At 44.3% G+C, this 14,088-nt stretch overlaps 1 protein-coding gene across 5 annotated transcripts in view; it reads right to left on the bottom strand.

Annotated features, from left to right (window-relative positions):
- CCDC85A (coiled-coil domain containing 85A) overlaps nt 1–14,088 on the bottom strand; it is a 70,051-nt gene that overhangs the window by 45,869 nt on the left and 10,094 nt on the right. Inside the window, exon 3 of one of the 5 annotated variants that reach the window (XM_064709734.1) lies at nt 8,638–8,793. The exons of the other annotated variants lie outside the window; for them this stretch is intronic. Coding sequence (XP_064565804.1) covers nt 8,729–8,793 — 65 coding nt within the window. The 3' untranslated portion in view covers nt 8,638–8,728. Of the gene's footprint in view, nt 1–8,637; nt 8,794–14,088 lie in introns of those variants that run through there. 5 annotated transcript variants of the gene reach the window in all.

Genomic DNA, 14,088 nt, shown 5'->3' with positions numbered 1-14,088 from the left:
CCATGCCACCCTCAGCAGGCATTGTTGATTACAATTAAATCTATTTTATCTAGCAAACCACCAGCAGAGTGGTAGGGACAAGGGCCAAAAAGATATAAGGATGGTTGTGAAAAAGAGCATAAATAGGTGCTGTGATGAGAGAAGAGAACACAAATCAGCTTCAGGACTCAGAGGAGAGGGGGACACAGGGCTGTGTTTGCTTGGAGCACAGGGCAGCACTGCACAGCAGCTCCTGACAAAAACTGAATGATAATTCCACACCAATGTTTGCAGAGAGCCTTGGGAAAACTTTCAAGCTCTTGGTATTTCAAAGAGCAAGTAGAAAGAATCTCAGTTTAATATTTCAACCTTTACCCTCTCAGTATTTATGACTGACTCAAAGATAATGGTTTTTCCACCACAAGCTCACCTGTGTTCTTTCCAGGGTTAAAAATCCAGGTAACAATTCAGACTGACCCTGCTCAGCTTTCAGGTGCTGAGAAGAGCCTTGCTTGCAAAAGTACAGCTTCTTTCCTTTTAAATAAATAAAGGATTAAATGAAACACAGAGCCTTTGCTTTTGTCAGCTAAGGCATTGCCGAGCCCTTGTGTCACCCCAAACCTGCACAGCAACCTAAAGGAGGATTATGAAACAACCTCTCCCAAAGCAAAGTCATCAGGGCAAGGACCAAAACTGCTTAAAGACCACAAAATTCCACCTGAGTCCAACATTTAGCTGCTGTGGAGCCTGTGAGAGCACAAATCCCTGGATGTGGGAAGCACAGCTGATGGTTGCAGCAGCAGACAGAACAGCCCTGGAGGCTGACCCTGCCGAGCTGAGCTGCTCCCTGCTCCAGCAGGACTCACCAGAGCTCAGCTTATAGACCCAACATGGCCAAAATGAGACCCCCAGGACAGACCAGTACAGAAATGGGGATTTTACAGAGCTCTGAGTGTAAGGAACCCACTGGGGGAGCAGCACAGGATTTTTCAAATCCCCATAGTGCCAGAGGCAGAGCCAAGGCTTGCTTGATAAATCAGATAGATTTCTTTAGAAAGATAAATCAGGATAAACCCCAAAACTCTGTGTTGTGGTGTGCTTGTCACAGGGAGACAACCACAGCACATTTCATCCTTTTCCTTGCCTCTAACACACCTCTCCATCTCCTGCTGGCTGGATTCTCCTCTCAGCTTTCTGAATCCTCTGCCTGAGCAGGTTGCTCTCCCCAGAAGTTAAAGGGTTAAAGCAGCTACAAGGCTGAGTGTCCGGTTTTCGGCTGTTTGGATGGCCTGGAAAGGCCCGGGGTGGCCTTGGGGCAGCCCGCGTTTCAAAGGACGAGAAGAGGCTTCAGTTCTTTTCTCGGTCTCGGTGTTTATTAATTGTTTATCTAAAATATTTTCTTTCGGTCCTCCAGAGCTCTGCTCAGCAGCCAGCCATGAGCACACTCCCCTGCCCTCCAGGCAGTTACCTATCTTTATACTCAAAGTTACGTGTACAATATTTATCATTTTTCCCCAATACCTTTCACCCTTATTGACCAGTGCACTTTTAGTAATGACCAATCCAAAAGTGCCACCATCACCACAGAAGATGGAGGAGAAGAAGAAGAAGAAGAAGAAGAAGGACAGGACACGCCCCAATTCCTCCATCTTACTTCTCTAAACCCCCTGTACAGAAATCCTAAACCCTGTGTTTCACTCTCTAATTAACTTATCCCTTCACCATTCACTCCGGTGAAACCCTCCTATCCTCATACAGGTGTCGTCTCCTGTGTAGGATCAAAGTCCAGCCATCAGACACTTCTGGCAACATTCCAGGACTCCCGAGCCCCCCAAGGGTGGTCTCGGTGACTCGGCACCTCAGTCCTGAGGTGCTGAGATCCCACAGCTGGGAGCTGACAATCCCCCTGCTGTGGGCATCTCCCAGTGCCTGGGGCTCCAAAGGGAGGGCTGCCAGCTGGGATCAGCCCAGGGATGAAGGACCATGCACAGGGATCATCCACACACTGCAGCTTCACTCAGCCCCTGGAGAGCTTTCCAGAGGAAAACCTGGAATTTGATAAGGAACCAGATAAAGTGAGCTATAAACATCTTCTGCAGCACAAAACTGCTGTGCATGAGGTTTGTAAAACATCTCAGGGGAAAACGGGGGTGTTCTAAAATGCACAACCTAAAAATCTCTCATAGTTCATTTTTGAGTTTGGTTTTTTTTTCTTTTAAATTGTTTATCAATCATACAAGATTCCAAGGGATAAAAACAATGAATAATCCACTCAAAATTAATTCTGCACATTGGTCCAACAGTTTTGAAGGTAATAAATCATCAATCACCAGCACAGGACCACAGCATCTATTTTGTGCACGAAGCAGCACTTTATCATGGTAAATTTAGCTGTGTCTCATTAAACTGACTGCAGGCTCTGGCCAGCCAGTAAAACCTGAATAGGTTTTCACATTATATTCCTCAGAGCTCAAAATAAATCACAAAGTTTCAGCCTCATGTATCTAAGTGATCTTTAGAAAATGAATTAACCATTGCCACTACTGAACAGTGTGGAGTTGTCTGAGCAGCAAAATTTCAAGAGAATCTTTCTTCAGCCTCCACAGCTCCATAAAAACCATATTAGAGATTTAAAAGCTAATTTATTCTCCATGCAGTGAAGTAGAATTTGTTTATTTGTGGTGGTTTTTGTTTGGGTTGAGGTTTTTTGGAGTGTCAGTGAGTTACTCTGTACCAAGAGGAAAGCCCAGTCACAGGCACACAAGGTGGCACATCCCATTCCCCCAGAAATCAATGGCAATATTTCTGCAAGAGGATCCAACTGTGCATGATCAATTTCTCATTCAAATTCATTTCTTCTTCCCACTAAAAATGAAATTAAAGCCAAATTCCTCTGTCCCTTCCCCCCCTATGGTTTACTGGCCACACTTTTTCACCCCTGTTAATGCTCTGAAAGATGTTCTACATGTGGCCAACTGTGCCAAGGTTTTATTCCAACCCCACTTGTTTCCTTCACTGCATTCCCACTGATTTTTCATATTTTAGTTATGGTGGGAAGCAGAGACTTAAGGAAGGTGTTGACAATGAAACATGAAACATATGTTCCTGTGAAAATAAAATCAAGATAATGATTGTGTGAATAGTTCTCTGCAGCAAGATAAATGTCCCCTCTGCCTCTGACATCCTATTTTTCATCAAAATGGGCTTGGACAGGCTGGGAACTCTGCTTTGGAACAACCCTGTGATCTGCCAGCTTCCAGCACCCCAAGTGTTGAAAGGTCAGTGTTTGCTCCTGGCAATCCCAATGCTCATTCCTGCTTCAAGGACTGCACTCCTGGCAGGAGAACAGGCTCAACAATCCCAGTTCAGAATTTCCTTGATTCCACTTCAAATCTCTCTCCTGAGGGTGTAAGAAATAACCTTGGCTGTAAGTGAATGTGGATTTTTCTGTTTTACAACTTCAGTGAAGGGAGTGACTGAAAAAGCACATGATGCTCTTTTCATTCAAGATATTTGAACACCAGAACATCTCATGTTAGGACACATTCAATAAATTACTTACCCTCAAGATTCTGGGCTTACCACTGCACCATGTTTGTTCCTGTGATGCTCACAGGAGTAAATGCAGCAGAATTTCATCCAAAGGTTCCACAATCCTGTGCTTCACCCTCTCCACAATTTAACCAGCACCATGTTTCTCCATCTAGTTCCATTTCCCAGTGAAATGCTTTAAGAAATTCCTCGGTTTAAGAGGAAAAAAGCTCCAAACCACACCCAATATCACACAGTAATTGTAATTTTTAATTATCAGTGACTAAAATCTGCATTTCCTCAAGGAGAAGAGCCCTCAGCCTACCATTATCTCTTCAGCAAACACTGCTGGCCCTCAGCTGTCACCAGAGAGATGTCAAAAGGAAGCAGGCAAACCCCAATTCCAACCTCCAGAAATGCAATCCCAGGTTGTTGCACCCTGAGTGCAAGTCACACACAATTCTTTGAAGCACCAGGCTCTGCAAGGAAGGATCCCAGACTTCCATAAAATCACTTTGTGGCTGATTTCCTGCCCTCAGGACAGTAATGGATTGGCAACACTTGTATTAATTCTATTTTCTCCCTTATTGTGAAATCTCTGAGAGACTGTGCATTTGAATATTGAGCTTATTTGTGCAGCTCCAGAACAAGCTCCGTGTCATCCCCAGAGAACCTTCCTGCTACAGACTTGAAATTTCCCACCAAGAGCTTCACATCCAAGCTGGAAGCTGTCCAGGAGCACGGAGGGAATGGCCTGTGTTGGCTGTGAATGAATGCAGCCCACAGCTCTGGATTTCCCTGAAAAGCACATTTTATCTTACAGTGAAATTGGAAATATAAAACCCCTCCCTGATAAACATTTTGACTGCTCACAAACACCCTGGCAGAGGGAGGGATGGATGGAGGGATGGATCTTTGTTCCCAGCCAAATGCACATTATCACTTTCTGTCTGCAAACCAAAAAGGCAATTTCATATTAACCTGTGCAATTAAAACCAAACTTATTTATTTTCTGAGTAACCTTCCAGAAAAGCTTTCCATCCCACAGTACCTTTGATTCATGTTAAATTTATCAGAATTACCATTTGGACTAACAGAGAGATTATTCAGGTTATAGTTAGAAATAGTCCTAAGGCTAAAACTAAGCATTAAAAAATATTCAATAAAGCTTTCAAACCTTCTACCTTTGTAAAGCTACTTAGCTAAGCTCCTTGACAATGCTGAAAACAAAATAAAAAACCCTCAAAACTCATGTTGGGTCAGAAATTTGTAGTTTAACATGTTAGTTATATGGTGCCTTCTACCTGTGTAAAATAGGATTAAATTATTACTGAGCAATTTGTGGCAGCCTTTGTAACTGAAGTTAATTCACTGCTTTTACCTTAATTAATCTGATCCCATCATAGGTGTACAGATGGATATTCCTATTTGTGCAGCTGAGTGAGCATTTTCTGGTTGAATTAAAATGAGAGAAATGGTCCCCTAAATGAGCTGCTGCCCTGTATGGCCACGTGTCAAATGAACCATCAGATTCTTACACATTCACTTCGCCTGGGATTTTTTTCCAAGCCCCAAAGCACCTGTAGGAACTTTTTATTGCCATAAGATTCAAACAGCTGCTAGGCAGGGACTAACAAGGAGGAATTCCTAGATCCCTGTCTCACTCTCAATAATAAATCACCCACTACCAAAAATAAATCAAGGAAAAGATCTAGAACTGTAGGTTTTAATCTCACAATTGACTTTTAGTTGGTTTTCCAATGTAATTGTTTTTCCACCAGCAATAATAATCAAAGGACTCATAGTAACAACTTGCACAAATCATTAAGATTCATTTAGTAAAAGTGGATTAAAGACAATATCTTGCTTTCTCCTTTTTTAATAGGAAAGCTCAGATTCAGCAGCAGAGTCCAACTAACACAGACTATTGACTGATCCAGTGGCAGCAGTCATTTGAAAAATGAAATACTCCATAATGAAAGATTTCTGCCTTCCAGCACACAGGGGAAGAACTTCATGGAGAAGTCTGGGAGAGGAGAGGCCACACAAAAAGAAATTCACTTTTGCAGACTATCAGCTGCCAGAACTGCCAAAACCCCATTCACAGTCATGAGGAGAGACTGGCAGGAGCTCCTCCAGGTGCTCAAACACCAAAAGCCAAGGGGAGCTCAGAGGTGCTATGGAAATATGGAAATAGAAACCCTGAGCAGCCCCTTGGAGCTGGTGAGGAGCAGCAGCACCACGATGGTCACTGGCCATGGCTGGCACTGTGACAAATGTCCTGTTTTCCACCTGCAGGAGACCAAACTGAGCCCTGTGACTGACTGATAAACTACAGCCATTGACAAAACCCTTCAGCTGTGCATTCAGCACCCACAAGCAAGTGATATATAAGTGGTCATTATCTACAGCTTTTCCTACCATTTCAAACTTGGAAATGCTGGACCTTTGGTTGTCCTGTACCCTAATTCTGCTCTCCCACAGCTCCATTTTCAGGAAGCAGGAACACTGTTCAGAAACAGGGCAAATTCAACATAATCCAACTCTAAGTAACTGGATTATTTTCCCTTGCCCAGAGTCCTTCTAACATTTTTGTTTTTTCAGTCCTTCACTTTACAACCTGTGCACTCTTAGATATAACCCTCAATCTGTCTGACCTCATCCACTTTCTTCTTCCCAAAAAAACCCCTCAGAAACCATTTTCTGAGCAGCTCCAGTGTCTGCTCTCAGCAGGGTGCGACTCCAAACTCCAGCCTCAAGCACAGCCTGCTCTCACTGCAGCTCCAAAAGCCACCTCCACATGGGGGTGATGCTTCCCCAGAGATGGCAATCAGCCCTGAGCCCAGCTGCAGGAGAAGGGAGATCCTGTGCAGTCCATCCTACTCCTGCCTTTCCACTTCCAGCAATTGTGTGCTTGCTGCTCCATCTGGGATCCCTCAGGGGGAGAGGGCTCTGCCCCCCAGGCAAGGCTGGGCCAGCTCCTCCTCTCCTGGAGATGTTTCATCCCTGCAGCTTTCTCTGAGGTGCCTGGCTTGTGGAGAGCTCCAGCCTGGGCTCAGCATGGGAGCTGGCACATTGCCCCTGGAGTGCTGGAATCCATTTCCCACTGCTGTGTGAGAAGGGTTTCAGATCTGCATCATTCCCGAGATATGGATCTTTATACATTTCTAAATATGTTTGCTTAACAGGCCAATTTGCCTCTCACTAATCATCTCTGGGTAAGAGTCTAGCAATGTAGACAAAAAATATACAGAATATTCCAGTTATTCCACTCCTCTGACTCTCCTGGCTGTGTCACACTCAGGAACATTTCCAGTCTCCCTTCATTGTGTATAGATGAATGTGCTGCTGATTTACATTTTTTAATGCATGCTCCTGACTCAGGCAGAGGAACACCATGACTTGGGAAGCCTGTTCACCAGACTGAACACAAACAGAGATGTAACTGGCTTCCATGTGAGGTTTCTGGACACTGCATTAGAGCATTCCAAGTCTACTGACTGCCAAGAGCTCAGCTTAAAAATAAAATTACTGTTTTGACCCTTTCAAAATACCTGGGATGTGTTTTGATAAACTATTTTATTTACTTTATACTATTATCATTATTTCTTACTACTCTCTTTGAATTTCTAACTGCTTACTGCTGACTTGTCTTATTCAGGGTTCAGAGTTTAATTTCTTGACCCACATCCATGAAATGTTTGCAATTATAAAAACATGATAATCCCATTAAGTAGCTGTAAAACCAGTTAAACACAGTAGGAATATTTTTCCAGGAGAAAATTATATGGCTCTGCAGAAAATTTTACAAGGAAAGGTATTTAAACAAGTGCTACCTCAGAAGTAGCACCATATGTTCCTGTACTTCAGCATGAAAGACAAAACGCCTGCAAAATGAAAAGCAATGACTTTTTCCAGAAGTTACTGCCACGAGATTTTAAAAATACACACTTATTTCAAGTACCAAATAATCAGAGCAATTAAAAGACTAACAGGTTGCTAAATCATGCTCAGGACACACAACCTGGTGTCTGCTCTGGTTTGTAATTGAATTGCAATTCCAATTCAATTGCAGATGAGAATAGGAGCAGTATTACTGTCTCTTTAATCTCTGCCCAGCTCTGAAACCTTGGCCTGCACTCAGAGCACATTTTGGCTGAGAGGGGCCGTCAAGGACTGGCCTGGCACGGCAGGGAGCGGCTGGAACTGCAGGAACTTTGTGCTCCCGAGCAGGATCGGTGCTGTGTCCTGTCAGCACAGCTCCCAGGCCGGGAATGTCCGGGCTGTCACCCCGGGATGGCAAACCCCGGGAATGTCCGGGCTGTCACCCCGGGATGGCAAACCCCGGCTCGGAATGTCCGGGCTGTCACCCCGGGATGGCAAACCCCGGCTCGGGAATGTCCGGGCTGTCACCCCGGGATGGCAAACCCCGGCTCCCAGCACCGGGAATGTCCGGGCTGTCACCCCGGGACGGCAAACCCCGGGAATGTCTGGCTCCGCCCGACGGCAACCGTCCCAACCCGGAGTCGGCTGTCACCCCGGGATGGCAGACCCGGTGCTGGGGAGCTCCGGAGCCGGCCCCGAGCCGGGTGAATCCCTTGCTGAAGTGCCCGCGCTGCAGTGACCTCACACAGGACAGCTCCACTTTTGGCAGCAGGCAGAACCTTTCCCCAGCGCTCCCTTGAAGGCAGCCCCGGCTCCGCAGGACTTTAGGCAAACATTTCAGCCCGCAGAGTTTGACAGAGAGCAGCAGCCACCTACCTGCCAGAGCAGATCTGCCGGCAGGCAGCCAGAACAGCTCCGAACCCCGAGCTCCTCCCTTCCACATCTGCCAAGGCACAGATGTTCAGCCTGAGCCTCGCCGTGCAGATTTATTTCTGCTAAGCACCACTTCCCCCTCCCTGGCACACTCACAATATGCCACACTGTTGATGGATGCTGAGGGCCAGATGACCATCTTGCCAAAATACTGTGTTCTCTCTTTTTTTAAGCTCAAGAATGTTCATTTTCAAATTTTATTCTGATGGAAGACAAATGCTCCTCTGGATTTTACCAGTTAGCAGCTTGAAATCCACAGCAAGAGCTGCCCATGCCTCTGGCTGGTACCAGCACCTTCATTTCCCAGATCAAAACAACTACAGCTACACAAACACTCTGGAAGAGTAAAAACAGGCCATGAGGAACAGGACAGAAAACAGAGCTTCCTCCAGAAAAGCTATCACAGCCCTTCAGGTGGAGATCCATTGTAAATCACTTTGTGTGCCAGGACATCTTTAAGCAGCCCTGTAAATGCAAAAGGCAGATTAATGGCTTCTAACAGGAATGCTGCACACACAAAAGAGAATTAAAAATAGCTTTGTTTCCCACTAGCCCAGTTCAGGAAATTCAGGAAGGAAGCATTGCCTTAAAAGTTGATTTTGAAAGGAAACACATTGAAAATGTTTGTCTCGAGCTCATTGTTCATCAAGGTGTTTTCTAGGCATGTGAGTAACTTCAGCCCCAGTTTCTACACCATGCTGAGAACAGACTAATCTAAGAATAAAGCTGTTAGAAAACTGACATGATGCAATGGCATAATCAGCAGCAAAACCTCAGGAAACCTGCACTAATTGGTGGCTGATTAATCCTGTCTTGTCTTTTGTTTAGCTCATGGTTCCTAACACACAGGTGATGATGACAATATTTCTGTGGTTGGTAAATTGTTTCCAGGAGTATTGATAAGAGCTGCAAGCAGAACCAGGCACTACTGACAGGTGTAACATTTCCTCAGGGTAACTGCACACCCACAGCTCTCCATACACATCAAGGTCTCACCTCCATAAAGACATTTTTGTGGCTGGGCTGCCACCAGGGGAGCGTTCTCACAGGTAAATCAATGTTCCACACATCACTGCTGCCCCAGCCCACACACAGGAGCTCTCCAGGGCCACAACCCCATGAATTCATCCAGCCCAGCTCTCTGGGCAGAGCTGCCTTCTCTCCTCACTCACACAACTCTGCTCCCAGACCCTCTGCAGGCTCAAACTCCAGTTTAAAAGTTGAGTAAGGGCAGGACTTGCCAATGGCTTTGCACAGCAAACAAGGGAGAAAAGGAAAACAGCAATGTCCTCCTTTGCCCTGGGTACCCCAGGAGTCACAGACTTGCTCTGGACCTTTCAGATGCTCACAGGACTCCATGGAACTCAGAAAGCTTCTGCAGCACGAACCAGAGCAGAATTTTGGGCCTGAAAAGGACAGATATACTGCAAAGGCCATTTCCAGAGGAGGCATAAATGTCATTAATCTGATGACCAATGTTACAGATTTTCAGTCTTTCCCTCTGATGGTGAATTCAGCACATAACACCAAGGCTGTGGGTCCAATCTCCACACAGGCCACTTCCTAAAGTGTTGGGCTCAATGAACTTTGTGGGTCCCTTCCAACTCAGAATAAGCTGTGAATCTGTGAAAATAGATGTCACTGAATATTTCTTTTGCTACCTTTCAGATCTGCCATACACTTGGGTTTGAGCTTTTCAGCATTTGGCTATGTGTTCAGAGGGATAAGTTTTCTGCACAACACATACATGAAAACACAAGTTCACAAAACCAGAGCAAAAAGGGGTGCAAGGTCTGATTAACCCCATGTCTGATGAGCTCTCCCCAAAATCCCACAACTCCCCATGGTCAGCAAACCAATCAGCTGGGCTAGAGACTATCAGAGCAATTCAGAGCAATTCTCCAGGCATGGAGAATAAACACAGATGGAGCTGGGCATGGACAGACCCACAGACAAACCAGCACCATGCCAAGCCAAGGTCTGCAATCTCACCCACCTGGGCAAGGCCTCAGTTAGAAGCTGAACCCTGAAACTCTCCCAAAAACCCTTCCCACTGTGCTTGCACAGACATGATGGGACACAAATTTGGCACTTGGGCCCCACATCAACAGCTCCATGAGCTGGGATGCAAATCAAGCAGCTGGCTGAGGCAGCAGCCAACCCTCCTGACACCTGACAGACCAGAGAGCCTCAGTGTCTGCCATCAAAGTGCTCCTGCTTCCCTGGGGAACAGCGTTTCTTAATAATCAAAATGCAAATACTATCTGGATTTTTCTCATTCCAGGGAGTTAAAACCTACCAGTAACTTTTATCTTTCACTACAGATTCTTGCCCAAGATTTTCCAGAGCCTCTTTGCTTCCTGTGCATCATTATGGGTTTCTGAGCAGCACTGCACAAATAAATAAATCAAAATCTAACAAAACCGGGAAGGTATTAAAAGTACTTAAAGTGTTAAATTTGAGAAAAAGCATCACCTGACTGCATCTTTACAGTCAAGATCATGTTTCCCCTGCAACAAGGACAAGGAATATTCAAAAATCTTTAAGTGACATGCAGGATTAATATCTAACATCAACTGACTTAAAAATACATGTGCTAAGTGCAGCTCTACTGAGCACAAAGCAGACATAGCCAAGGTTTGCTACATCCCAACTGTAGATCTTTCCAGTGATAAATTCAGCAGTATTTTGCTCTCAACACCAACAGAAATTGTTTCTCATTCAAACATTCTTCAGCAATCCTTCAAATATCCATTTTCCAAAGTGACACTGGAATTAACTGTCAGGTTTTCTTAGTTAAGAAAAATGAATAAAATAAAAACCACAAAAAAGGAAAGGTGGAATGGAATAAGTTGCTCAGGGAACTGACTCCAGTGCCTGAAGGACACACTTCAGGTGGCAGCTGATCAGTAAATACACTGGAATTTGCATTGCTGTACAAAGTGGGTCATGCCAGCACTTTTGTGCTTCATCTCCTTTTGGAGTTCCCCAGGCACCTTCTCAGGATTCCAGGGATATAACTGGCTGTACATGCAATATTGCAATCAATACAAGGCATCAACACTGCTCAGCTCATTCTTGACAAATCCAGGATGATGGAGTGGCTTGACAGCACAAAACTCTGAGATCTGTGCTTCCAAGGCAGTCTGATCAGTCACTTCCATGCTCTTGGCCAACCCAGCAATTCAGGCTGAATAGAACATTCCAGTCCACTCAAAAAATGAAAAAAACCCGTAGCATTTGATTATGTTCATGGAGAAGCTAAAACACATAAAATCCCAATGTCTTCACACTGAAATTAGGATTTGTTTCAATAAAAACTCAGGATCTTTTCTCCAAAACACGTGCACATGCTGTGGTTGTAAGTGGTCCCAATGCAGCCCTCAGCATTATGGGCTGGAGGACAGGCCAGGCATCAAATTCCAACAACAGGAATGAATCAGAGCTCTCAGCACCTGTACCTGGAGGAGACAGATTTGGTATCTTCTGCTGCTCAGTTAACACTGAAGAGCCTTTGGTGTCAGTGGTTGGAGAGCTGGTTAGGAAAAAATCATTGCTGGAATGCTTTCTTGTCATGCTTTCTTTTTGGACTTAGTGACACTGCAAAAACCTAAAATTCAAATTTTAACTTCAGGTTACACAGATTTCTAAAATGGACCCAAACAAACAAGGTGAATGACAGTGACAGACAAGTGACTTCATTCAGAGCACTGCATGAGCAGGGGTATTTAAGCAGCTTGCTCTGTCTGGGCATCCCATTTCAGTGCAAGGAGTGAAGGGCTCAAATCCTTGGAAGGATCTGAGTCAATGTGCAGGTTCTGCCTCACAGCAGTCATGTGGTTGTGCTTGATATCTTCATCTGCCTCCAGTGGAATGTTCTTTTTGTTTCTCATAACCCAACACTATTTTTAGAGGCTCATCTTAATGTCCTCAGCAATGTTTGCTGACCACAGAAGTCATCAGATGGATTTTGAACATCATTAAAGTTGGTTCACTGTAAAGCAAAGACAGGCTCAGGAGCCAAGAGGGGATGTGGGTCAGGAATCAATGCTTTTCCCCAGCCTTAGCTGCACTTGGCCTAAATGGGAGCTTATCACAGAGTGATGAATCAGCCTTGCACCCTTGGTAGCAAGCACTGACATTTTCCTTTGAATCCAAGTCACAGGTACAGGCTCCACTGTTGATCAAGGCACATTTTCACAGCTCACAGGAGCTTAGAGAGATGCAGTGAAAGAAATCTGGTGAGATTTGAGGTCAAACATTTGAAGGAGCTACCTCACCACTGATCAGATTAGAGGTATTTAATATTGCAGGCATAAAGGCTCTGGAATAATTTGTGCAACCTTGAGGAAGTACCAAAATGGAGGAGATCTTTAGGAGACATTCCATATTGTGGCTGCCACATGGCTCACTGTGCTTTTCCAGCTCTGACACATCTTTTACTCTTGACAGTGCCTGAACTGCTGTTTCACTGGTCCAAATAACCACTCCATTTATTATATGGACTCCTATAAACCAGTGAAGTTCACAGAATCATGCAAATAAAAAATACAGGGTAGAAGAAGCAAGTCCTTGCTGAGCTACACAGTCCAGAGCTGCTGCCTTCTTCACTCCCCATGAATGTTACAGAAACAATGCAAATATGCCCAAATTTGATAGAAGAAATGAGGAGTAGCACTGAGACTATTTGTTATTCACAGCCTTCACAGAACTGTTCATCTTTTAAGACAGCCCAGCTCAAGCTAGCAGCTTTCCCATTCACAATCAATAAATTTGCACACACTTCTATGCTGCATACCAAATGCTCATGGACACAGATTACAATCCTGGCCCTCCTCTGTGTGCCTTGCAGAATTAGAAACACTTTAAAAAGAAATTTCAAAGTCCACTAAATAAGCATGGAGTAATATCATTACTGCTTATTTTTCCAAAGACAATTTTAGTTGCTGCCCTTCACCCCCCATGTTATACTTGTAAAACTCCTTCCCTCTCAAACAATTACTGCACTGCTTTGTGCAATAAGCAAAATTGAAAGCTCTGTTTCAGTCCTTGCTGATTCTCCTCACAGAGGCCACCCTTGAACCCGTGAAGAAGCCCAGGCAGACAAGATTTACATCAAGATCATGACTTGAAGATAATTCTCAGTGCTCCCTCAGTAACTATATATCTCTGCACATGACAATATGACCCAAGATAAGCTGTGCTTCAGTTTACTAATTAAGACATCACTTACATGGACATTACCAGCTCAGAAGCCAATGAATTTTCATTGCCAGTCATTTTCTTATGAACACAAGGCTTTATTAGAGCTCATTAAATACCCTGTAATTTGGAATGCCTTGCTGTCCCTTACTCCTGTCAACATCCCTGCACTTTGTGTGTGTGGCAGTACAAAATGTGAACCCCACTCTACCCTGCCTGCCATGCTCTTCCCTAACTCTTAACCCACTCAGCTCCAAGCCCTGCACAGCCCTCCACTGTTAACTTCATAATAAAACTTAAAAATAAACAAATAAAAAACATTAAATAGGTGAACAGAAGAGACAGGACATTCTGACTGGCAAGTATAATACACACTACAAGGCTGAATGTATTAAACAAGCATCACTCACCAAAAATTACTGTAATATACTGACTGTATTGTAAGTGCTATAGTTCAGAGAATTTTGCAATTCAATCACTAATATTTCTAAACCCATCTTTTATTTTTCTAAACTTATAGCACTAACTCCAAAAGCTGTGTGAAGAACTGATACATGA

This window comes from Zonotrichia leucophrys, chromosome 3 (assembly GCF_028769735.1).
Source record: "Zonotrichia leucophrys gambelii isolate GWCS_2022_RI chromosome 3, RI_Zleu_2.0, whole genome shotgun sequence".
NCBI classification, from domain to species: domain Eukaryota; kingdom Metazoa; phylum Chordata; class Aves; order Passeriformes; family Passerellidae; genus Zonotrichia; species Zonotrichia leucophrys.
The sequence above is the reverse complement of the archived record's forward strand: the minus strand, read 5'-3'. Positions and strand labels throughout refer to the sequence as shown.